At 47.6% G+C, this 26,380-nt stretch overlaps 1 protein-coding gene across 2 annotated transcripts; it reads left to right on the top strand.

Annotated features, from left to right (window-relative positions):
* Positions 1–348: 348 nt before the first annotated feature.
* LOC118087669 (CCN family member 2) lies at positions 349–22,327 on the top strand. Of its 2 annotated transcripts, none has more exons than XM_035120565.2 (5): positions 349–942; positions 16,190–16,403; positions 17,710–17,961; positions 19,230–19,441; positions 20,825–22,327. In XM_035120565.2, the coding sequence occupies exons 1-5, from the start codon at positions 886–888 to the stop codon at positions 21,134–21,136; spliced, it is 1,047 nt and encodes a 348-aa protein (XP_034976456.2). In that variant the 5' UTR covers positions 349–885; the 3' UTR covers positions 21,137–22,327. The 2 variants fall into 2 exon arrangements, with proteins under 2 accessions (XP_034976456.2, XP_034976454.2); XM_035120563.2 differs by lacking the exon at positions 349–942 and adding an exon at positions 7,156–8,444.
* Positions 22,328–26,380: the final 4,053 nt, after the last annotated feature.

Below are 26,380 nucleotides of genomic sequence, written 5' to 3'. Positions count from 1 at the left end.
TAAACCACTGAGCCTAGGGCTTGCTGATTAGAAGGTCGGCGGTTCGAATCCCTGTGACGGGGTGAGCTCCCGTTGCTTGGTCCCAGCTCCTGCCAACCTAGCAGTTCGAAAGCATGTCAAAATGCAAGTAGATAAATAGGAACCGCTACAGCGGGAAGGTAAACGGCGTTTCCATGTGCTGCTCTGGTTTGCCAGAAGCGGCTTTGTCATGCTGGCCACATGACCTGGAAGCTATACGTCGGCTCCCTCGGTCAATAATGCGAGATGAGCGCGCAACCCCAGAGTCGGTCACGACTGGACCTAATGGTCAGGGGTCCCTTTACCTTTACCTTTACCTCCTCCTCCTCCTTGCTTGTGTTGGCAATTTTGCCTGGGATTCCCAGTGAGGCCCAACATCTGCTTTGGGGACTGATGAGTGGGGTATTTTTAGCTGCTGTTTATTTGGACTAAGCATGGTGTTAGACTGAAATATCCCTGCAGCCTTTCTAAAGGCAACAGCCACGTCACAAAGGGATTTTCATCCCCCATACGAGGCGCTCAGAGATCTTCACTTGGGGTTCAGGAACTCGAAGAGGAATGCTGCTGGGAGACTCCTCTGTCTGTTTGCTTGGGACTCAGTGGGGAGTATACTATTACATGTACAACAAAAGGTTGTTGTCATTACCGCTGTTACTTATTGCATTTGTCAGTTGCTTTTGTTCTGGCTCATGCCCAAAATACAAGAGATCAGTATTTGGGCAAGTCGTGGTGCAGGCTTGGCAGCAGACATAGTGCTCAGGAGTCACAATTCAGGCGTTCAGGAACAGGGCGAGAAGTTCAAAACTGGATGGAAATAACAAATATGTCCCAACAGGTATCCCTGCCCCTCCCGCCAAGCTTTTGAAGATGAGGCGTGGCACGCTCACTTGTGAGACTCTCTCACCTTGCTGGAATGCCAAAACTGTAAGCATGATCTCTGTTGTGACGGGTTGGTCTGCTCCCATCAGTGAAGGCGATGCAACAAGGGTTCACCTTTCTGTTCTGGCTCTGTTCAAACCTCTGTACCGGTTTATGCCATTTCTGTACCAGGGAGAGCTCCTGGAGCCAGATTAAGAGGCCTGGTGGGACAGATTCCCCACCCCGTATTACCATATTGCTACTTCTTTGTGCTTCCAGATTTGAGACACCAGCAGTGCTACAAGCAGGGATAGCTCTATTGTCTGTGTGACTTGAGGCCCATTTACACGCACAGCGAAACTGCATAGGACAGGTTTCTTGGGACCATAGCATGTGATTTTGCCAACCACGTAGCTCAGACCCTGGAGGAACATACAGTCAGCGAGCAAACTGCAACCATGATATGCTCCTTCCAGCACTGTGGTGCTTAAGTCATGCTGCCTGATCCCAAATGGCCATTTTCTATCGAGGCAAAATGGTAAACAGGACTTGTTCAAGCATGTTCCTGGTGAACAAAGTGAGAGAAGCTGGAACACTTAATGAGCGCAAAGGGTCATGTTTTTCTTGTGTTGGATTAAAAGAAAACGCTCCCATTGCATTAGGAGAAACTTGTTGTCTTGCAGAGATAATGTGCTTCTGAGTGAGGGGTGAAGGGGGCTTATTTGTCCTCCTGTCATTTCCCATCATTAATCATTTTTGTTTCTGGGAAACGAGTCCCTTCGCTTCTTCTTTTCATAGCTTTGAACATGATTTTAATCTCAGCAGTTCTCCTGTGACTCTAGAGTCACTTTGCTGGAATTTGTGGCGTGGCTCCAGATTTTAACAGATACAAGACCAAGGGCTGAGTCCGACATGTTGCTAGGATGGCTGAGGTTTGAGCAGGTCCCTGAGAACTGCCCCTTTTATCCATTCTGTATCAGTTATAAGAGGAGACTGTGTTTAGCTCTCTGCTGTGCAAAGCTTCCTCGGCTGACGTCTGCGTATTTATTAGCTGTTTATTGAACCCATTTGTCGCTTTTCTTACAAAAGCAGCTCAGAGCGACTTGCCACAATAAATAAACAGATACATTTAAACCAGCATAAGACAAAACTAAAGAAAACAAAACCCTACCTTGTAGGGCTGTTGAGAAAATACAGTGGGAGAGACCTGATATGCTACCTTGAGTTATTCGGGAGGAAGGTGGGTTAGGAATGCAGTAAATGAGAAATAAAACCCCTTGAGTTGAATCAAGACTAAGTTGTTTGTACTTAGTTCTTATTGAACTAATCAAATAGTGAGACATAAGCCATGCCTAACTTATCCTGTCAATTCCAATGAGACTAATTGCAATAAATTTAGTCTGAATCCTACCCACTTATTCCCGCCCCAAGTTTAGCAATTGTAGTCATGAAATGTTCTGACCTGGGTGAGAAGGAACATTTTGGGGGGGGTGGTGGTGGTGGGGAAATTAGATACAGTATATTTCATCACTTTTCTTCCAGGTTTGGACAAATATTTTTTTTATTTTAAGTGCACAAATGGCTAGAAGCAGAATACCTACACATGTTTTAAAAAATTAACACATCTACAGAACATTCTGTTCAGGTGATGGCCTTCAGTTATTTCAGCTATCTGGGTGTGGCTGGGTTACCACCCAGTTTCTGACAGGGATTCTGCACTTTTCAACACCTGCATGCAGCAAAAAAACCCAGCAGGTGTCATTTCCCTAAGCCTAGCGCTGGAATGGGGAACTTGTAGCCCTACAAACATTGGACTAAATTCTCCTCATCCCTGACTGCCTCTGTCTTCTCTCCAAGCTGGCTCCACCCTGGCTGAGTCTGCAGCTGCCCCTGTTCCAGCTGCCTCTCCTGCCCCAGCCAGCCCTGGATCCAACACAGCAGGGGCACCCTGTGAAATATTTAAGGATCCAGAACCCAGAGGCAAAGTTCTTCCCTTGTTAGAACCAAGGGAACCACTAAAGCCAAGCAAAATGCCCCCTAAACTTTAGCAAACCTGAAAATAAAGGGGTTACGGAACCAGGGTGGTTATAGAATATAGCAGGCATGTCCAGCTCCCAAGAGACTGTGATCTACTCCCAGTATTCAAAAAAACTGGCAGTGATCTACCCATTGTCATTGGAGGGAGGAGGAGCGTGCATGGGGTGGGTGGATTGCCCAGAGTTGTCGAGCTTTTTTTGGGAAGGATTGTACATGATAAGGATCCCGCAATCTACCTGGATCAGCCGGGGATCTACCGGTAGATCATGATCTACTGGTTGGACATCCCTGGTCAATATAGAAAACAGATTGATGATTTGAAGATGTTCAGAAGAGCCAGTGTGGTGCAGTGATTAGGTTGCCTGACTAGGAGGACCTGGGAGACCAGGGTTCAAGTCCCCCCTTGGCCATGAAGCTCACTGGGTGACCTTGGGACCAACACTGCCTCTCAGCCTCATTGGATTGTTGTGAGGATTAAATGAGGAGGGGGAAGAACCATGCACGCCATCTTGACCTTGGAGAAAAAGCTGGGATATAAGCACAATAAATGAATTAAGAAATAACAGTGGAATAGGAGCTAACCAAAAGCAGAAGTAGTGAGAAATCTAGAGGAGAAGCTTCTCTCTGTAGCTGAAATGGACAGCAACGCTAGCTCAACCCGTGGCAGCAGCAAACCAGGCAGGCCTGGTATTTTACCACCTAGTGGCAGCATGGAGCAAAAGCAGGGACCTGAACTGGCATTGCAGACAGGGTGCAGGTTGGATCCAGACTTAGTCATCATGCTTCATCTAGGTGCGCTGATATTAATGGGACTTAAGTAGTCATGACCAACTTGTCCCACTGATTTCAGCAGGGCTGTTCAAAGCATGATTAAGTCCAGAGCGAACCCGTTTGTTTGATAGACTAATAATAATAATAATAAAGGTAAAGGGGCCCCTGACCATCAGGTCCAGTTGTGTCTGACTCTGGGGTTGCGGCGCTCATCTCGCTCTATAGGCTGAGGGAGCCAGCGTTTGTCCACAGACAGCTTCCGGGTCATGTGGCCAGCATGACAAAGCTGCTTCTGGCGAACCAGAGCAGTGCACGGAAATGCCGTTTACCTTCCCGCCAGAGTGGTCCCTATTTATCTACGGTACTTGCACATTGATGTGCTTTCGAACTGCTAGGTGGGCAGGAGCTGGGACCGAGCAACGGGAGCTCACCCCATTGCAGGGATTTGAACCGCCGACCTTCTGATCAGCAAGCCCTAGACTCTGTGGTCTAACCCACAGCGCCATCTGGGTCCCATGAATAATAATAATAATAATAATAATAATAATAATAATTTATTTATACCCCCCGCCCATCTGGCTGGTTTTCCCCAGCTACTCTGGGCGGCTTCCAGCAGAATATTAAAATACAATGATCCATCACATATTAAAAGCTTCCCTAAACAGGGCTGCCTTCAGATGTCTTCTAAAAGTCCGATAGTTGTTTATTTCTTTGACTTCTGATGGGAGGGCGTTCCACAGGACGGGTGCCGCCACCGAGAAGGCCCTCTGCCAGGTTCCCTGTAACTGCCCTGTAACTGCTTCTCGCAGTGAGGGAACTGCTGGAAGGCCCTTGGCGCTGGACCTCAGTGTCCGGGCAGAACGATGGGGGTGGAGATGCTCCTTCAGGTATACTGGGCCAAGGCCATTTAGGGCTTTAAAGGTCAGCACCAACACTTTGGATTGTTTCCGGAAACGTACTGGGAGCCAATGTAGGTCTTTCAGGCCGGTGTTATGTGGTCTCGGCCACGCCTAGTCACCAGTCTAGCTGCTGCATTCTGGATTAGTTGTAGTTTCTGAGTCACCTTCAAAGGTAGCCCCACATAGAGCACAATGCGGTAGTCCAAGCGGGAGATAGCCAGAGCATGCACCACTCTGGCAATACAGTCCACAGGCAGGTACGGTTTTCGCCTGCATACCAGATGGAGCTGGTAAACAGCTGCCCTGGACACAGAATTGACCTGCACCTCCATGGACAGCTGTGAGTCCAAAATGACTCCCAGGCTGTGCACCTGGTCCTGTGCACAGTTGCCCCATTCAGGACCAGGGAGTCCCCCGCACCTGCCCGCCTGTGTGCAGCATCTTATGCAATGGGACAGGGTTATTCTTTTGTCCATTGTTATGTATTTTTGTGCTTTTATACTGTAATCTGCTCTGTGATCCTAAAAGGAAGGGAGTTTTATAAATGTTATAATAATAATAATAATAATAATAATAATAATAATAATAATAATAATAATGACTCCTGACACAAACCTGCTTGCTATTCTCAGAAGATAACAGAAAGCCAACATTTTCCACCAGCAAGGAGGGTCTCATGTCCATAAGACAACACTGCAAGGTTATTGTGAAGCATTCAGAGCAGGCATCCCCAAACTGTGGCCCTCCAGATGTTTTGGCCTACAACTCCCATGATCCCTAGCTAACAGGACCAGTGGTCGGGGATGATGGGAATTGTAGTCCAAAACATCTGGAGGGCCGAAGTTTGCGGGTGCCTGATTCAGAGCCTGACGGCAAGTACTCCGTCTGCACTACACTGCAAGACTCAGTGAGAACCAGTAAGGTGTAGTTGTTAGAGTGCTGGACTAGAACTGGGTAGATCTGTGTGTAAAATTCCCATCTGACCATGATGCTTGCTGGGTGGCCCATCAGTCACCAACTCTCAGCCTCCCTACAACACAGAGCGGTTGTGCAGATGAAAGTGGGGGAATACCATGTATGCCACTGAGATTTTTGGAGGAAAGTCTCATTGGAGAGATGCTGCCCATTAGCTGCCTCATATGAAGTTAGACCATTGGTCCACCTGCCTCCTCTGTGTTGTCCATGCTTTCTATACTCCTGTGTTTTAAAGCCACCTCTCTTAGTGCCTATCCCATCTCGTGGCAGCATTACATAACTTTTGAGCTATTCCTAAAAATGAAGAAGAAAGCAAATTGAGGGGAAATGGGTGGTAAGACGCAAGGGATGCAGTTGGGGGGGGGGGGCGCAGTGCGTGAATTAAACATGGAGCATTCCTTGCTCCAGGGAGACTCTAAGCAGGTCTGACATCTTTATCTCTTCTTCTTCTAAAGCAGCTCAGGCAAAACTTGGGTGTTGCCTCTCTTTGATCATTCTGAGTCATTCAAGCATAATTTCTGCATCTCTTGGCTTGTTGTAGGGATGGGAGGAGGGTTTAGAGTTAGTGACCACACCAAGTTGAGCAGCAGTGAGGAATCTGTGGCCTTCCAAATCTTGGATTCCAGATCCCATAATCTCTGGCTGTTAGCCATGCAGGCTGAGGCTGATGGGAACTAGAGTCTGACTGCAGGTGAAAGGCTACTGGCTCTGCCCCTTTGAAGTGGGGCTTCCCCAACCCTTTATTGCCCTGAGGGATATCTGAGGCTTTGATGGAACTGCAAATGCTCATTTGTGGGATATAAGTGAAATCATAGAATTGTAGGGTTAGAAGGGACACCAAGGGTCATCTAGTCCAACCCTCTGCGATGCATACATATTTTTTTGCACTGTTCTAAGCAAAAATCTGCTCTTATTCCCTTATGGGGTACACAAGAGCCTTATTGGGTTCTCCATCGGTCGGAGAATATATAACAGAGGCCAACCAGAGAAGTTTGAGAAGCAAAGCCTTTATTTGCTGTTGCAACAGGGTCCTTCCCCTCACGCAGGAGAACAAGGAAGGAACCCAGAACAAAAGAGAACCTCCACTTTTATCAGTTTTCCCATCACCAAGAAACACCCCCAATACATCATTCCTACATCACAGCTATGTAATCAATACCTCACAAAAAAGGAGGGTTCAAGGTAGAAATCTGAGCACTTTTGACACCTCTCCTAGTCCTCCTACCGGTATCACCCCTCCCAGGTGTGAATTCCTAAACACAAAGAGAAATTAACATTTTCATAAGAGTTGATCACTGTCTTTTGTTCAGAGGAGTCTTCCATTGTGAATGAGATACCATTGACAGGGAATTATGGCTCCCAAGTTGCTAGTCATGTGGAAATGTGTGCATATGCTGATCCTTAAGCCTTCCTTAAGGCAGGGTTGAGTCCAAGCGGGAGGGGTGCGGGTCTCTGGAGTGGAGCAGAGGCGAAGAAGGTGGTGTTGCGAGGGATTCTGGGTAACTGCAGCTGTCAGATTCGGTCACCCCTCTCTGTTCATTAGCAATGGTGTTCTGCAACCCCCTTATAATTTTCTATAACAGCACATACACATGCTCAAAGAAAAGTGAGATCATTAGACCCTCAAGAGCTCCAACCTGAGAATATAACAAGCTAGCTTATTCCAAGCCAGACCTTTTCAAGTAGGGCACTGAAAAATTGGAGCATGTCCAGAAGAAAGCAAACAACCAGGAACATGGGGACATATGGAGCTAACTTATGCCAGTCCCTTGGGTCCATCTAGCTCAGGCATAGGCAAACTCAGCCCTCCAGATCTTTTGGGACTACAACTCCCATCATCCCTAGCTAGCAGGACCAGTGGCCAGGGATGTTGGGAATTGTAGTCTAAAATCAGCTGGAGACCCAAGTTTGAGAAACCCTGGTCTGCACTAACTGAAAGCGGCTCTCCAGTGTTTTAGGCAGGGAGGGGGAATTCCTAACCCTACCTAGAGATGCCGGGGATTGAACCTGGGACCTTCTGCATGCAAAGCAGATGTTCTGCCACTGAGTTAAAAGAAGTGGGGGCAAGGCCAGTTGTTCTAAGCATCCATTTCTTAAGTCTAATCTTGCGATTGGGAAGATCTGCCTGGATTAGGCTTCAGAAAACGAGTATCCCCACTTTTCAAAGGATCTTTCTAACCCCACGCAACTATTTTACAGCTCGGGAAGCGTTTCATCTGTGATTATTTTGGCTCTGCGGCATTGACTCAGAGCAGGTGATCACACCCTACAGACGTGTTGGCATTGATCTCTAGGTAGTTTTCAAACCCCTGGCTTGTGCCTTGAAGCACAGTTGTGGTACCGAATTGCTTTCAAGACAACAGCTGAACTTTCCATCATCATTCCCCCTCCTCCCTCCTTGAAGGGGGAAGTGAAATTAGCCCAGCGTGCTTTGAGTTTATTTAACAAGTTCAGCTCCTGTGACCAATAGAGACTAACAGCAGAGGGGGAGAGAAAATTGTTGCAGCCTACATGCTTTGGAGATTAAATAAGGCCTTTTAAAGGGCTTGGACAGAGATGCTGGGTCTCTCCCCCCACCCCATGTGGAATGTTATGTGCCTATCCTACACTTCACCACCAGGGCCACAGGAATTTTGAAGAAGAAGGGGAAGTTTTCTGGAATTTAGTGCATTTTCTGTTGCACCCACTTTGGGCTGGTTTCCAGACCAGTTGCTGCTATCCAGACACACCCCTTTTTGAAGAGACTATTTAAGGATGAGCTTGAGCACAGCACCCTCCCAAAGGCAGAGAGGCAGGGATGCACAAAGCGAGGGGCTCAGGATGTCTAACCACACCGGGGCAAGAACAACCTTCACTCTCATTCTCTTTGTCCTGGGGCCTGGCTGGGTATGTATGCACAATTTTACAGGAGGTGTGTGCAACGAAAGAAAGAATGAATGAGACTTGCGCCTGCCTTTGATGCGTGCTGAATGAGTTAGTTGACTTCAGCAGAGCTTAATATGTTTGTACAGGGTGGGACCAAGTGCTCAGAGGTCCAGCTCCAGTTGGCTAGCAGCAGCTCTGCAGGTTTTGGGGGCCACCTCTTGTATGCATATGTTTGCACACTGGGGCCATTCCGTGAAAAATGAGCCTGATTAGAAAAAAATTATTTTTAAAATATACTTATTTTACTTATAGTTTCATTAACTAAACATATTAAAGTTCAATATTCCAAAGGAAAAACGAATTTGAAATTATTTTTTTCATGAGAAATCTGAGCTTGAAGTTTCAGTATCATTTTTCTGATTGTGTAGCTTAATTTTGTTCATTTAGGTTGGCATTATTTTTTAAAGATAAACAAAAATTGTGGTTGTCATTGTTGGTATATTATTAAAGTGAAGAACTTTGTCTACACATTGGACTTGAAAATTTTTAAATAGGTAAGTTATTTCTATTTTATTTTTATTATTGAATGGGATGCTGTTTCAGTGTCCCACCCGTGACAGCAAAAGGTACAAAAGTTTATTTTGTGATAAAACTAATTTATAGGTTATGTTTGTTTTATTGTGGGAGTATGTATTAGAGTATAACACACCTATCAATAATAAAAATGCAGTTAATTAATGTAAACACCATGAAATTTTAATAATTCTTTTTCTGTCCCACCCGTGACAGTTTTCAACTTGTTTTACTGTTGTAGCTTGAGTTAGTGATTTCAGCAAGTGATTTCAGCTCTCTGCAGACAGGAGACAGATTCCTCATGTAACAATTCTTTATTCTGGCAAACAAGATTGAGGGACTGAGGAGAGGGGAACTAGCTAGAAAGGGATACATTTTGGAGGGAACAATCTCAAGCAATCACAAAGCTGCCTTTTGGTGGAAACCAATAAGACTAAGGAGCCAAATGCAGCTGCTTGAATGAATCAATAGTAGCTGTTCCTTCTGGAACATAAAGGCAGTTACCGTTACTTTACCCTAGTACGAATACATACAGTAATACAGATAATATAACCTTTGAATCAATACACAAAATGGGAAAGACTACATCTGCAGAACGTATGAGAAAGCTGCGTGAAAAACTAAAACAAGATAAAAACAAATGTGAAAGCTTCAAAGAAAAGGAGAGGGTCAGAGATAAGAAGAGGCGAGAAAAGTTGGTAAAGAATTTGTCTGCAAAATCACTTATGGAATACAGACGGAAAGAAACTGAGTGCAAAAGAAAGTACAGACAAAAGATAAAAGAAAAAAATCTAGGCCAATTGGCGACACTACTATTCCAGAGATTGGGTCATTTAAATGCCCACAATCTCTTGGAAAGGCTGTTACCAAAGTTAAAAGAGTGTTGCCATTAAGTCCACAGAAAAGAATAAAGAATAGCCATGTTACGAAAGCTTGTGTATGAGAGTTCACCTCAAGCGCCAAAACCACTACAGTGGTACCTCGGGTTACGAACGCGATCCGTTCCGGGTCGCAGTTCGTAACCCGAAAAGTTCGTAACCCGAAAAGGGCCCAAACCGCCTTTTGCGCATGCGCGCGCGGCAAAATACTTCCCGGTTTGCGAAGTTCACAACCCGAGGTACGACTGTATATGATAAAAGCCCTAAACAGAACACCAAAAGTTCTATTATTTCACAAGATAATATCTCAAAGGTCCATGAGTTTTATAATTCAGATGATATTAGCAGGCAGGCACCAGGATTTAAGGATGTCAAATCTATTAAAGATCCGACAAGTGGAAAAAGAATCAAAATCCAAAAGCGGCATATGAATATGACAGTCCAAGAGGCCTATGCCTTATTTAAGATTGCATAGCTGCCAAGTTATCCCTTTTTTTAAGGGATTTTCCCTTATGCTGAATAGGCTTCCTCGCGAGAAAAGGGAAAACTTGGCAGCTATGAGATTGATAATCCAACAGTTTAAATCAGCAAATCAAAATCAAGAAAATATTTTTTTAATAGATTTTAATTTTAGTACAGTGGAACCTCGGTTTACGAACACAATTGGTTCCAGAAGTCTGTTCGTAAACCGAAGTGAACTTTCCCATTGAAAGTAATGGGAAGTTGATTAATCCGTTCTAGACGAGGAAAAACACCCCCTAGAACGGATTAACCGCTTTGCTCCGATGCCTTCGCGGAGGCCGGGGAGCGTCTCCGCGACTGGGCTGCAGCCGCGAAAGCGGTCCCGGCCTCCGCAAAGGCATCGGAGCAAAGCCCCAGCCTCCGGAAGGCATCGGAGCCGGGACTTCGCTCTGATGCCTTTGCGGAGGCCGGGGACCGCTTTCGCGGCTCCCCGGCCTCCGCAAAGGCATCGGAGCGAAGTCCCGGCTCCGGTGCTTTCCGGAGGCCGGGGAGCGTTTCCGCGACTGGGCTGTGCAGCCGCGAAAGCAGTCCCCGGAACACTCCCCGGCCTCCGGAAGGCATCGGAGCAGGGACAACGATGCCTTTGCGGAGGCCGGGGAGCCGCGAAAGCGGTCCCCGGCCTCCGCAAAGGCATCAGAGCGAAGTCCCGGCTCCGATGCCTTTGCGGAGGCCGGGGAGCACTTTCGTGACTGCAGCCCAGTCACGGAAACGCTCCCCGGCCTCCGCAAACGCATCGGAGCGAAGCCCAGCCTCCCCGAAGGTATCCGACGCTCCGATGCCTTTGGGGAGGTTTGGCCTTTGCTCCGATGTCTTCGGGGAGGCCGGGCCTTCGCTGCGGGCCTCCAGGAGGCATCGGAGCGAAGGCCCGGCCTCCCCGAAGGCATCGGACGCTCAGTAGACCTCCGGCACCTCGGTTTACTAACTTCCGGGTTAGGATAGTTCGTAAACCGAAAGTTCGTAAACCGAGGTACCACTGTAAATACAACATTATACTTTGTAGGCTATGGTAGATAGTAAGTATAGTAATAGCAAAAGGTTTTTTGTAATTATTCCATTTTTAACAACCTTAATTGTATGTTAAATCAAGTGTATGCCAGACGCGTCCCACCCGTGACATTTCATTGTCCCACCCGTGACAGCATTTTTTCCTTAATTTTGTATCATTAAATTTCTTAACCTGAATTTCTGATTGCATAGTTGTAACCAATAAACATTGATTTAAACAAATATGCTGAGTTTATAATTGATTCACCTCCCAACTCACAGAGTTTTTCCATAAATCAAACTTATCTCAAGCCCCATGTCCTTTTTTTGTCCCACCCGTGACAATACTTTAACATTTAATAAAATTGTCAAAAATATCCATAAAAATAATAAAAAATTAGTAAAATGTTCAGTATCTTATTAAGAACATAGTTCAAATTTTGGTTGTTAATTTTTATGTATATTTACATTCTTACACATGTGTGAATACCAAAAAACATGGTCCAAGTGTCCCACCCGTGACAATGGAATGGCCCACTGGTGAGGGACGTGGGTGGCGCTGTGGTCTAAACCACTGAGCCTCTTGGACTTGCCAATCAGAAGGTCGGTGGTTTGAATCCCCGGGATGGGGTGAGCTCCCGTTACTCATTCCCAGCTCCTGCCTACTTAGCAGTTCGAAAGCACGCCAAAAAGTGCAAGTAGATAAATTGGTACCGCTGTGGTGGGAAGGTAAATGGTGTTTCCGTGCGCTACCCTGGATTTGGTGTTCCATTGTGCCAGAAGCGGCTTTGCCATGCTGGCTGCATGACCCGGAAAAAATGTCTGTGGACAAATGCCGACTCCCTCAGCCTGTAAAGCAAGATGAGCACTGCAACCCCAGGTAGAACTCAGAGACACTTGTTGTTGTTTAGTCATTTAGTCGTGTCTGACTTTTCGTGACCCCATGGACCAGAGCACGCCAGGCACTCCTGTCTTCCACTGCCTCCTGCAGTTTGGTCAAACTCATGTTCGTAGCTTCGAGAACACCGTCCAACCATCTTGTCCTCTGTCATCCCCTTCTCCTTCCGCCCTCCATCTTTCCCAACATCAGGGTCTTTTCCAGGGAGTCTTCTCTTCTCATGAGGTGGCCAAAGTATTGGAGCCTCAGCTTCAGGACCTGTCCTTCCAGTGAGCACTCAGGACTGATTTCCTTCAGAATTGATAGATTTGATCTTCTTGCAGTCCATGAGACTCTAAAGCAGGCATCCCCAAACTTCAGCCCTCCATATATTTTGGACTATAATTCCCATCATCCCTGACCACTGGTTCTGTTAGCTAGGGATCATGGGAGTTGTAGGCCAAAACATCTGGAGGGCCGCAGTTTGGGGGTGCCTGCTCTAAAGAGTACACATGTACACACCTGTAAAGGAGAATAAATAAGAAGAGGAAGCCAAAAGATGCAGTTGCTGCCAGTCTGTGTAGACAGTACTGAGCTAGATAGACCAAGGATCTGGCTCAATATAAGACAGCTTCCTATGTTTGTAAGCATGGCTGTGGGTGTGTGGAACTGGTAAATGGTGCAACCTTCTGCCTTTTTTCCATAGCTCCCTGAACCGGATGAAAATAGAGGGCAGTGATGGATTTTAATAGATCCTGGTAGACTTACAAGAGGATGGACTGCTTACAGCAGGTATCCCCATTGGTTGAGGGCGAAACTCCATTGAGGAGAAGCCAGTATAAATCTGACATGAAGTACGACTTGAGGGTACAAAGTTTACTTTGGCTGGTGCTGTAACTTTTTTAAAAAATGGTTTTACAATGAGTTGTAATGCAAGTGCGGCAGAAGGAAGCCACAGGCTCCATTTGCAAATAAGCTGGTGTGCAGGGGTGGAGTAGCTTTGGCCCTCCTGTTGGCCTCCCAACTCCCATCAGCCCCAGCCAACATGGCTGAAGGTGAGGGGTGATGGGAGTTAATACCGTAGTTCAGCAACCACAGGTTCCCCACACCTGATGTCTCCTGTTCTCCAGGTTATTACTTCTTCTTCTTTTTACATCTTTAATTCTTCCCCACCTCAAATGAACTCAAGGCAGCATGTGTCCTCCTCCTGCTGTCAGTATTTTAGCTACACAACAACCCTGAGATATGGGTCAGGTTGCTGGCTGCAAGTCACCCAGCTTTATGGCTGAATGCAGATTTGAACCCAGGTCTCCCTGTTCCTAGATCGAGCACTCTAATCATTGCACATGCTGGCTCTCAAACGCAATTACACAACCCACCAAGTCCCATTTTGCCTCCTCATCACAGCTGCTGTTTTAAGTCTCTCTTTCTGCCACTATACGGAGCTCCCATTTCCCCTATTTTCTCATTACTGAGAAAGTCATTTCCTGTATGTTGGAGAACAGAGGAGGGGGGGAGCGTGTATGGATCCTTATCTGCAGAGGCTTCTTCACCCAAGGGCTGCCTGAAGGTGATCCAGAAGGAACAGGCTACTGATAGGGGTTAGCAGGAGGGAAGGAGCCCCTTCAGGCTGCTGTTCTGTCTAGTATCATCTGACAGCTGTTTGGGCACACCAAGGTGACTAGTGGCTCTAAGAAGCTCAATGTTTATGATCTTTCAAATTCATCCAATTTCTTAGGCTAGGGATGAGAAGTCTGTGACCCTCCAGATGTGGTTGGACTCCAGGTCCCACTAGCCCCAGGCAGCCAGCCCAATGGGCAGGGATGATGGGAGTTGTAGTCCAGCAACATCTGGAGCAGCGCAGATTTCTAACCCTGAGTTAGTTGGATGAGCAGTTCCTGACAAAGTGGTCTTATAACCAGTGACTTCTCCTTGTTTGGGATTTTAAACAGATTTCTTTATCAGTTGAGTAAAGTAAGCCTCATAACAGGAGTAGCTAGTTGGGTCACACACACACACACACACACACACACACACACACAGGGATATGTTGTTGGACTACAAGTCCCATCATTCCTGACCATTTATCATGCTGACTGGGGCTGATGGGAATTGTAGTCAAACAACACCTGGAGGGCCAAGGGCTCCTTGCACCAGGTGTTGCTGAAAGACAGCTCCAATCGGATCCAGCCTGCATGGCCAAGCATGATGAGATTTGTAGTTCTGGAAGGCCAAAGGCTGTCCCTCCACACCTTGAGAGAAGTGGGGGCAGAATATCACAATGCTCCTTAACATTTATGTAATTGGAAAGGCGGAGGGAAATGTGTTTATTTCAGTGCTGTGTACGTACTTTGCTTCCAGCTGGGAATGGGGACTTCATCCCAGAGTCCCCAAGTGCACTGGGCCTCGTAAGAGCTACTCAGCTAATCCCCCACCCCACCCCTACCCCGGAATGTGATAGCATGAACCATAAAGCAATTCAAAGGCGGTGCTGCCGCCCATGTTAGCTCCTTCCCCAAGGTGAGATCTGTGGGGTTCACTGATCCAGTTCAAGGCTTCCTTGCAGCCAGAACAGCTGCAGATGTGAGAAGTGAATCTGCAAGGTTTTGATGCTGGGGAAGATGAGCTGAAGCAGAAAGAACATTAGCATGAGTAATTTGCCAGGTACCCAGGCTCAAGCATTGAAGAAACATCAATCGTGTTTCGACTTGCAGGCTGAGCAGATGGGACCAGGGCATCCCTGAACAGATCCGTAGAGTCCCAAATGGCTGCTCTTCTCACTGAGAACGACTGTTCCTTCTTTCTGTGGCTACGCCTTCTAAGAGTATTGGCAGAGGCAGCTTTGCAAAAAGCATGGCCTCCGAGGGGCAGAAGGCCCTCCTTTGTCTGAGGCTGCTGTGGCAGCTGCAGCTACTTCTAGGCAGAGATGGCCTGGCCACAGGGGCCCACCAACCTTTCGGATTGACTACTGCAGGGCTTCTGCTGAAGACGGACTGAAAAGTGCAGCTCATCGAAACACAGCTGCTTGACCAGCAGACTGGAAACAGATATTGGGGATATATTGTGCCAGGGCTGTAAGAGATTTGCGGGCTTTCTGCTTATTCCCAGGCGTGAGCCGAAGTGTGGATGCTTTCCTTTAAGAGGGGTGGGGAATCTAAGGCATGGGACTTTTTAATCATTACCATTACTTGTACTTATATCCCAGCTTTTTCTCCAAGCTCCAAGCTTTTTCTCCTCATTTAATCCCACCACAACCTTGTGAGGTAGGTTAGGCTGAGAGGCAGTGAGTGGCCCAAGCTCACCCAGTGAGCTTCATGGGCTAGAGGGGATTTGAACCCTGGTCTCCCAGGTCCAAGTCCGACACTCTAACCCCTACACCACACTGGCTCTCATAGGGCCCCCCAGGCCTCTATCCATAGAATTCAGGACTCTACCGGCTACCTCCCTCATTGACTCTGCTCTACACAAAATATTCCATATACGTACACAGCTTTTAATTGTAGCGCTGTTTAATTGTTCTTGATTATTGTTTTTCCTATGTTTTCAGCTGTTCTTATTTTTATCTGTAAACTGCTTTGAGTCCTGTCAGGGCAAAAGATGGGGGTGTAAATAAATATATAGTAATTATTATTATTATTACTTTGTCTGGCTGGAATCCATCCTTGCTTCTTGCTTGTCTGATCAGAGAATGGAGATATGTGGGTGTTGAGAAACGTCGGGCTTTTGTATGGCTAGACTGTTTGCTGCTGTGGTAACCTTGGGACTGGATTATTGCAATCCACTCCATGTGGGGCTGCCCTGTGGTGATGATGATGATGATGATGATGATTCCAATTTATTGGTTGCTTTCTCTCAGCAAAGGCAACTCAGAGCAACTTGCAGCCAAGGGTCCAAGTTCTTGCCCATGCTCATGGATTTTTCCCTACTTCTAGGCAGCATCTGAGGCATGCACGTACCCTTGCCAGTGCCCCGCGCAGGCACTCCGGTGCCCTGCTGGCACCAGCCTTTTGCTGGATGGCTGCGGATGCTGCAAAGTGTGTGCCAGGCAGCTTGGCGAGCTGTGCTCACTCCAGAAGCCTTGCGATCACCACAAAGGGCTCTATTGCGACTTCTCCAAGATCCACAGAGACAGCGGCATCTGCTTAGGTGAGCTGCTTCCACAGATTCTCTGCCGTGAAAGAGGCTTGTTTGCTGCTACCCCCCGAATGGCAGGACTAGGTCACCCGGGTGTAAGGATGGCTGTGCACGCACCAGAATGCTAACAGATAAAGTGGGTGGCACAGATCCAGTTTTTCTGCGTGCTCTTCCAATTGTGCGATAGCGCAGTGTTTCCTGTTAGGGTTTCTAGGTCAGGAGCATCCCACACCCTGAGAGATTTCAGGGCTCAAACTAGGCCCCCCGGTGATGTCATGGTGGGCAGACCCTGGTGATGTCACAGGGTGATTTTTCCTCTGTGCTCCCTCCTGCCACTGAACCCTGGAGACAGAGGTTAATTGGGAGAGGGGAAGAGGGAAGACCCCGCCACCCCCTAACATCTATGTAATAATTTGCAGCTGCCTCCTGCTGGATTGAAGCTTGCAAGCACAGTCTACTTAATTGCTTTTTAAAAACCTTTTCAAAAGGCACTCTTGCCCACCTGGAGGTTGCAGCCCTTGCTGTGCTGCCTGGAGGGGGCCTGACAAACCTTGAGCATTCAGGTCGGCCCTGAAGTTCCGACAGCCCTGTTTCCCATCTACACAGGAGCAGTTTTGGATGGGGGATGCATTCACACTGTGTGTTGTTGTCGTCATAGAATCATAGAGTTGGAAGAGACCACAAGGGCCATCCAGTCCAACCCCCTGCCAAGCAGGAAACACCATCGAAGCATTCTTGACATATGGCTGTCAAGCCTCTGCTTAAAGACCTCCAAAGAAGGAGACTCCACCACACTCCTTGGTAGCAAATTCCACTGCCGAACAGCTCTTACTGTCAGGAAGTTCTTCCTAATGTTTAGGTGGAATCTTCTTTCTTGAAGTTTGAATCCATTGCTCCGTGTCCGCTTCTCTGGAGCAGCAGAAAACAATCTTTCTCCTCGTCCTCTCTCCTCAGTTAGTATTTCCTCCCCTCGCCAAATTGGGTTGGGGAGCAAGTCAAAACCAAAAGGACAATTATATGGGGAAACTCCAGAGCTCAGGTAGACCTTTTTTCCTCAGGCAAGATTAAGTCAGGGCAGGAAGCCCTCTCTTAGCCCTGTCTGCCTTGAAGGATCCAATGGGTGGGCAGAGTCAGTCCCCAGGGCAAAGTGGAGAAGGCGCCACCCACAGTTCACTGGCTGGCCACGAGGGGCAGCTGCCCACAGACTCCCCAGCAGCATCTCTTGATGACAGCTGCTCACATGCCTTTGTACCACACCATGATGCATGTGTTGACAGGATCCCTTGGTCCACACGCTTCTCTTCTGTTTTCCCACCAGCTCATGAAGGGGCGACCTGTGACCTGCTGGGCAAGATCTACCTTAACGGAGAGAGCTTCCAGCCCAGTTGCAAACTGCGGTGCATCTGCATGGATGGCGCCATTGGCTGCATCCCCCTCTGCACGGACGGCATGCGTCTCCCTTCCCCCGACTGCCCCTTCCCCCGGCGGGTGAAGGTGCAGAACAAGTGCTGCGAAGAGTGGGTCTGTGAAGGGGGCAGCCCAAAGAGCCATTATGGAAAGGGCATGGCAGGTGAGGGGACTCATTGGGAAAGTTGGGGGGGGGTAGGACTGTTGGAGCAGAAAGACTAAAAGACTGTGGTCACCTTACCTGAAAAAGGAAGGAAAGGTTCAGAAAAGGGCAACCACGATGATCAAGGGGATGGAGCAACTCTCCTATGAGCAGGGTTTGGGACTTTTTAGTTCAAGTCAAGTAAGAGGTAAGAGCCATAGAATGGTAGAGTTGGAAGGGATCCCAAGGGTCATCTAGTCCAACCCCCTGCAATGCAGGAATCTCAGCTAAAGCATCCATGACAGATGGCTATCCATTCCAATCTCTGCTTAAAAACCTCCAAGGAAGGAGAGTCCACAACCGTTCCACTGTCAAACAGCTCTTACTGTCAGAAAGTTCTTCCTGGTGTTTAGTGGGAATCTCCTTTCTTGTAACTTGAAGCCATTGGTTCGAGTCCTACCCTCCAGAGCAGGAAAAAATCAAGCTTGCTCCCTCTTCCATGTGACAGCCCTTGAATGAAAGTTTTTCTCCCTCTCAAAGCACTAGAACTTGTGGGTATCCAATCCAATGGAAGCTGAACGTTGGATGATTCAGTGGAATGGAGGTAGTGAGAGCCACTAGGTTGGATGGCCTTAAAAGAGCATTAGACAAATTCAAAAAGGACTGGACTATCAATGGCTACTAACCCTGATGGCTATCTTCTACCTCCACTGTCAGAGGCCATACTCTTCTGAGTATCGCTTGCTCAAAAGGAGAGTGCTCTTGTGCTTGGGTCCAGTGTCAGAGTGGCGTGACAATAATCCCTTTTCACAGGGAACTCTGGGAACTGTAGCTCTGGCAGAGGAATAGGGGTCTCCTAACAACTCTCAGCCCCCTATAGCTCCCAGAATTCTTGGGAGGAAGCCATGACTATTTAAAGTGGTACCATAGTGCTTTGAATGTGGGGTGTGAATGTGTCCTCAATTGGACATAGCCCAAGATAAATGGAAAATTGAGAGAATTCTGAATTGCTTTGTTCTATACAGTGCAGGTGGGACGGATAGAGAGGAAGCACTATATATGCCAAAGGGCCTTAAGCCTGTGGTGTATAGCACGAGCTATCTCTTCCAAGTATTTCCTGGCCATCTAGGAGGCCAGCTGTTGAGAGCACTCAAGCAGTCTCCCCAACAAAAGGCTACTAAGGCAGTTGCTCCTGGCTCCCTTTGCCCTCTCCTGTCCAGAGGTCCAGCCTGACAACCAAAGGATGCAGCTTTGACTTTGCACACCAAAGTCCTTTCCTCCAATCTCAGTTTACAGGAACAACCCAGTTCGCAAGCCCAAGACGAACCACCTCCAGGAGAACTGCTTGGTGCAGACCACAGAGTGGAGCGCCTGCTCCAAAACCTGTGGGATGGGCATCTCCACCCGGGTCACCAACGACAACCCCCAGTGCCGGCTGGAGAAGGAGAGCAGGCTCTGCCTTATCCGGTACTGCAACATCCCCTTGGAGAAGAGCATCAAGGTAACTAACTGGCAGATAACTAGAGCAGGTGTAAATGCACGAGATCGGACCATGCCAGGCATGGCGAGCTGCTTCCAGCCTGCATTCCCAATCTGGTCCACTGCACCTCTTGACTCACCCTACTTGGCTCTCCCTGAACCTCGCCTCCTTCCCTCTAGGTTCCCTGCCCACTCACTTGTCCTGTTACACTGAGCTGGCGATGCAGGACAAGATCTCCCTGCATGAACAACTCTCAATGGGTTTCCTCCCTCTGTTCATAGGAAAGGGGTCCTCTTTCTTAGCAAGGAAACCAAGCTGAGAAAGAAATGTGTGTGTGTGAGAGAGTGAGTAAGTGAGTGAGCGAAATATAAAGAATATGACCCGTGTAAATACAGGGAGGGAGAAGGAGAGACAGCTAGATAGAGACAAAGTCTTTCTTTAAAATTGTTGGTTTCAGTGAGCCATTCAGGAAGCTGTTCTCGAGTAGCTGGGACAGAGAAAGCTTCTTTTTCATTTATTACATTTGCACCCATCCTTTTTGCCAAAGAGAACAAGGTAGTGTACATAGTCCCCCCCTCCCCCCCGGCCACACTCTGCTCATGTTAACCCCACAACAACCTTGTGAGGTAGGTTAGGCTAAGATGTAATGACTGTCCCGAGGTCATTCAGTGATCTTCATAGCCTTGAACATAGGGGATTTGAACATAGGTTCCCCTAGCCCAACATTCTTAGTCCGCATGCACACACACATACCCCCTACCTACAGAGGACGGCCAAGGATTTTCCTTGGGCAGGAAATTCGGTTTCTATCCTGTTCTAACCACTACACTACACTGTCTCCTGACCTGGAGTACAGTCGTACCTTGGCAGTCGAACGGAATCCGTTCCGGAAGTCTGTTTGACTTTCAAAAGTTTGAAAACCAAATTGCGGCTCCTGATTGGCTGTAGGAAGCTCTTGCAGCCAATCAGAAGCCCCATCGGATGCTTGGGTTCCAAAATAACATTTGCAAACCGGAACAATCACTTCCGGGTTTGCGGCGTTCAGGAGCCAAAACGTCCGAGTTCCAGGATGTTCAGGATCCAAGGTACGACTGTATTTGCTTCCCTGCGCAGGGATTTATTTATTGATTGTTTGGATGAGCATCGTGAGCCCATCTCACCTGGAATCTGGAGTGGCGAAACCTAGACAAAGCTTTAGCAGGGCCGTATCTCGGTCTCAGAGCCCTTCCTCCGCATGCGCAAGACCCTAAACACAATCCAAGCCATCTCCAGCTAGGGTTGGGAAGGATCCCTGCCCAAAACTCTGGAGAGCCACTGCGAGTCTGGTTTTTATATTCCTACGTCCAGAACTGAGCCAGGATCACCTATTACCATGGTCTCTTCCCCCTCCCCTCCTCTCTCCAGAAGGGAAAGAAGTGTGTGCGGAACCCGAAGCCCCGCCGGGCGATCCGCTTTGAGTTCACGGGCTGCACCAGCGCCCGCTCCTACCGGCCCAAGTTCTGCGGCAACTGCACGGACGGGCGCTGCTGCACTCCGCACATCACCAGCACCGCGGAGGTGGAGTTCCAGTGCCCGGAGGGAGACTCTTTTGCGCGCAAGATGATGGTCATCCGCTCCTGCTCTTGCCACCACGACTGCCCCGCGGACAACGACATTTTCCTGGCCACCTACCACCGGCGCATGATTGGGGACCACGTCAAGCTCGAGAGGCAGTAGAGCCCCTCCCCATGCCACCTCCGTGATGCAGGCTGGTAGAGAAGGCACTGGCTGTTTCCTGGGATGCTGCTTCTGCTGCTGGGAGAATCAGGGGATGGAGGAGGGTGACCTCAGTAGACTGGAAAGCATGCGAGTCTAGGCACAACACAGTCCTCTATGGCAGGAGGCTCCAGCTTTCTCAGACCCAGGACTCGCCTTACAACCAAGTGTGCATTTGGGGGTCCAGTTCTTGTTCCTTTTTTATTATTATTACCATGTATTTGTATTGAAACTCGCCTTATCTGGCCGCAACATGGTAGCGGAAAGTTGGAAAACAGTGCTCTGAGGTGCAGCAGCACAAACCTGGCACTTTGTGGGGTGAAGCTTGCACACTTGGTTTTGCACTAACCAGATCCTCGGTTCCAAAGATAGCTTCCTTATCTAAGGAGTTCTGATCCAGCTCCACAAACAAACAACTGCCAATAACACGCTGGCTTTAGGCAGTTTTCATCATACCATACGGAGCCCCTCTGTTCCCACGATCCCTTTCTCCTTCTTGCTGCTGTTTGGCCAGCACAGCAAAACATCCCCCCCCCTTGTTCTCCAGATGCAAACTTTCCAAGAACTGGAACTCAAGTCGGATAGGTGGCTGTCGCTGTGTGACATAAGCACAGACCCAGCTGCTCACCTCCGACTTCAGAGTTAACAAACCTTTTTTAGATTAGCTGATCTGAACACAAAACCAGCTGGGAAATATTAGTTCGATATGACGCAGGTTGCTCTCACCAAAGGTACGAAGCCAGCACCATGAATCACAAGTAGAAATGGGTCAAAGGGAAGGCTGTGGAAGTCTTTTAATGAAAAAAGTCATTCAATAGGCATCTGCTGTATAACCTGGCTGGAGAGAGATCATTGAGTTGAGCATTCTGTCTTTTGGCAGAGGATTCGCCATCACCTACCATTTGGAAGACTGTTAATCATTTTGGACGATTTGCAAGACAGAGCCTCCTCCTTTTCTCCCCATAAACCTGCCCCCTGCCCCAAGCATCCAGATTCCCCCTGTAGAGATGCTCCTTCCCTCCCAATTTCAACTGTAAATACCATGAGAATTATTTTTAAAGCCTAGTGTTACGATTAGCACTTTTTGTTGTTGTGGGTCTTATTTTTCCCCACTTCTGCTGTTCACTTCTTTCCTTAGTGTTTTCTTTTCATCTCTCTTTTTAAAAAACAAAAACAAAAAAACTTCTTGCTTATCTGACTTGGAGGAGTCATATTAAGGCAAATGGGAATGAGTGCACTTCACTTCCCAGGAAGGGCTGGGAGAGACCCTTGCCTGAAACCCTGGAGAGCTGTTGCCAGTCAGTGTGGACTATACTGAACTACATGGACCCAATGGTCCAACTCTGTAAGGCGGCTCCCTGTGTTACTGTGTTTCTATGGCGCTGCAGCTAAAGATGATAACAATAAACCTTTTTTAAAAAAGTCGTCAGTCAAATAGCTAGCAATGCATACATATTTCAGAGTCCCATGCAAACAGCGTTGGAGAACTGAGCACACCTGTTCCAGAAAGAAACTGGGTCTATTTAGCCTGAAGAAGAGAAGACTGGGTGGGGGCTGGGGTGGAACATGTGGTAATAATATTTTATAATAATAATAATTTATTATTTATACCCTGCCCATCTGGCTGGGTTTCCCCAGCCACTCTGGGCGACTCCCAATATAATGTTATTATCAAAAATAAAGCGATCAAACATCAAACATTAAAAACCTCCCTAAAAAGGACTGCCTTCAGATGTCTTCTAAAAGTCAGATAGTTATTTTATTTCCTTGACATCTGATGGGAAGGTGTTCCACAGGGCAGGCGCCACTACCAAGAAGGCCCTCTGCCTGGTTCCCTGTAACCTCACTTCTCACTTCTTCTTTTTTAAAAAATAATTTTTATTGATTTTACAAACAAAACTAAACAAACTACACAGACATACAATATAATACTGTCCCTTCGTTTTCCCTCCACCCACTGGTTCACCTCTGCCACCAGTGAAACCCGTGTGCTTTGAGAACCAAAGGGGTCCATTGTAAGTTGGGTTTAGCCTCCCCCCTCCCTCCTCCCCCCTCTCCCCCCCCCTGCCACTGAAAGGACAGGGGTGGAGGAGTTCTGAGGATTGGCTTCCCCCAGCTCATTCATAAGTATACATTAACACAATACAAACATAATAGGGGAGAGTTTTAACTCCCCAATTCTTATTACCTTAACCTTATACTTGTGACTTCCTCGATAGTCTTCCTCCTGGTTTTCCTTAAACAAAATCTAAGATTGATGGCGGGTTTTCTATTTCAGTTTAAAATCCTTTTCTTATAATATTAACTCAACCCTCCTCCTTTTCCATGCTGCCCTCCCACAGACCCCCTCCTGCCACAAGAGGAACCCGTGGGGCACAGCATTTCCAAGTTTCCATTATATCCCCTCCTCACCCCTCTGAGCACCCCCTGCCACTGAGTATCTCAGAGTAAGGAAAGGAGAGTAGACAGCTTTCTGCCTAAACCTAACTTAACTTACAAAGATTTACATTCACTTAAATTCTTTCCTAAGCTGCTCTTATAATTCCCTCCAGAAAGCACAACTTTTTCCATTCATTTTTAGACTCCATCTCCTCTCCCTAAGTCTTTTCCCCCAATTGGATCAGCATTTCCGTTAAACAAGCCAAAATTTCAAAAACCGTCTCTCAGAAACTAAAAACAACGTCTTTTAACTAAAATATTCACCCCACACCCATTCTTTCCCATGTCCATCTCCAGGCCCTTGTCCCCCCCTGCCCCTGTCTTTTCCATTCCTCCCTAACATCATCCCACATTTCACCCCCTCCAGGATCTTCAAGTCCATCACTCCTCAAATTCCTTTGCTTCTCATTTTCTTGCTCTGCTTGATTTTCTTCCTTTTGAGGTCCATGCTTTGCTTCATCCCAAACATATTTTTTAAAGTCCAAGTCCTCTTTAAGATTTTTATCTAATTGTTCCTCCTGACATCCAGATTCAGTCTCCACAGTCTCCAAAATCAAATTTTCCTCTAAATCCTGGGCTTGGACTTCATCCTCGTCTGCTGGTAAATTGGGATGCTGCCGTTCCTTGTAGATATCCTCCCATGTTTGTAGATAGTTTAGCACAGCCTCCTGGAAGGCTCGAGAGTACTTTGTTTTCATATTTCTCCTGACCGCAGACAAACAGGAGGTGGAGAACAAAGAGGTGCTGGAAAATTCCTTTCTCAGACGGTCGACTCCATTTTGGCTGATCTTTTCCTTTGTCTTTTAACTCAATCACAACTCCATTCTTAAATCCAATATTAAATAATTCTACCACATTTTCATCCAATTTTTCCGATTATAACAGTACAATCAGTCCACCCGGTCTTTTGACAGCTTGACAGCTTTTTGACAGCTGTCAAAGCGCTCTCCCCCTTAATGATGCTGTACCTCAAGGGGAGCCGGACTCGGGAGTTGAGAGGGTTCAAAAAGGTCTTTCTTTCTCTCGGGTCCACAGTCTCAAATATCTTTTGTCGTTCAGCTTAAGGTTATTTAAAGCGCCTCCCAATTTTCCATTAGGAAGAGACCGACTTCCGTTTCTTTAGAGTCTCTCCTGTTTTTCCAATTAACGAATTTGAAGTCCGTAATCACAGTTCCACTTACTTTTTTGGAAGTTCAAATTTATTCGGAAGAATCTGCCGCTTGCCGGGTCGGGACTCGGAGCTTCACTTCTCGGAGGTAAGATAAAGCCCAAAATGGCTCCCGCGGTTCCACCCCGCCGGCTCTCGATCGCTCTATTGAGCTCTCGGGCAGCGGGGGATCCGCAAAAAACGGAGCAACCGCTGGGCGCGTGAGTCACCGGGACTCTCTACCCGGTGTTTTTACGGGGAATCCGCTCGCTCTGCGGACCTCCCCCCCCCCGCGAAGCCAGGGACATCGGCGCGCGAGGTCCCTGCGTCCTTCTCTCCGCCGCGACAGACCGGAAGTCCTCTCACTTCTCACTTCTGGGAACCACCAGAAGGCCCTTGGTGCTGGACCTGTGTCTGGGCTGAATGGTGGGGATGAAGATGCTCCTTCAGGTATACTGGGCCAAGGCCGTTTAGGGCTTTAAAGGTCAGCACCAACACTTTGAATTGTGCTCGGAAACACACTTGGTTGTTGTTTAGTCGTTTAGTCGTGTCCGACTCTTCGTGACCCCATGGACCAGGGCACGCCAGGCACTCCTGTCTTCCACTGCCTCCCGCAGTTTGGTCAGACTCATGTTGATGGGTTCGAGAACACTGTCCAACCATCTTGTCCTCTGTCGTCCCCTTCTCCTAGTGCCCTCAATCTTTCCCAAGATCAGGGTCTTTTCCAGGTAGTCTTCTCTTCTCATGAGGTGGCCAAAATATTGGAGCCTCAGCTTCAGGATCTGTCCTTCCAGTGAGCACACTCCGTAGCATTCCTCAAACACCTGAAAGGCTGTCACACAAATCTAGGTCCTCTTCTACGGTATGAAAAGCAGGACTTGACTGTATGGCATCAATTCAGGGGAGGGTGGATTTCAGCTGGACTTTTGGAGAAGCTTCTTGATGTTGAGAGATGCTGCTTTGGAACATAGTGGAATTGGTTGCCTTGGAGGAGCAGTAGACTGGAGGTCTTCAAGCAGAGGATGTCTAGCCCACCCACCAGGGATGCTTGGTCTCTGGCTTTCTTGCATCAAGTGGGGCTTTAGATGACCTACTGCACCCCCTCCCAAACTTCCTTTGTTGTGGGTGAGCTCTGGCAGTAATAGGCAGGTGGCTGTTTAAATTTCCCAGAATGCCCTGCTACATCAAGGATATTGTGGGAAATTAACAGCCCTGTTGCTTGGCAGTGATTGGAGAGCTGCCTATATACAGTACCATATTTTTCTGTGTATAAGACTAGGGTTTTTTAACCAAAAAATTAGGTTTAAAATTGGGGTTTGTCTTATACATGGGTAATGCTGAAGGCTGATCGCCGAAGAATTGATGCTTTTGAATTGTGGTGCTGGAGGAGACTCTTGAGAGTCCCATGGACTGCAAGAAGATCAAACCTATCCATTCTTAAGGAAATCAGCCCTGAGTGCTCCCTGGAAGGACAGATCGTGAAGCTGAGGCTCCAATACTTTGGCCACCTCATGAGAAGAGAAGAATCCTTGGAAAAGACCCTGATGTTGGGAAAGATTGAGGGCACTAGGAGAAGGGGACGTCAGAGGACAAGATGGTTGGACAGTGTTCTCGAAGCT

The sequence above is a fragment of the Zootoca vivipara genome, chromosome 6 (genome assembly GCF_963506605.1).
Source record: "Zootoca vivipara chromosome 6, rZooViv1.1, whole genome shotgun sequence".
NCBI lineage: Eukaryota > Metazoa > Chordata > Lepidosauria > Squamata > Lacertidae > Zootoca > Zootoca vivipara.
This window is presented reverse-complemented; position numbering and strand designations above follow the sequence as displayed.

What these genes read in the sequence shown, in the direction of transcription:
- LOC118087669 (XM_035120563.2), top strand. Translation starts at nt 8,313, where the DNA reads ATGAGCTTGAGCACAGCACCCTCCCAAAGGCAGAGAGGCAGGGATGCA. An exon ending in TTGTCCTGGGGCCTGGCTGG is followed by an intron (nt 8,445 to 16,189) that starts GTATGTATGCAC and finishes CCCTACTTCTAG; the next exon opens with GCAGCATCTGAGGCATGCAC. An exon ending in CCTTGGAGAAGAGCATCAAG is followed by an intron (nt 19,442 to 20,824) that starts GTAACTAACTGG and finishes TCCTCTCTCCAG; the next exon opens with AAGGGAAAGAAGTGTGTGCG.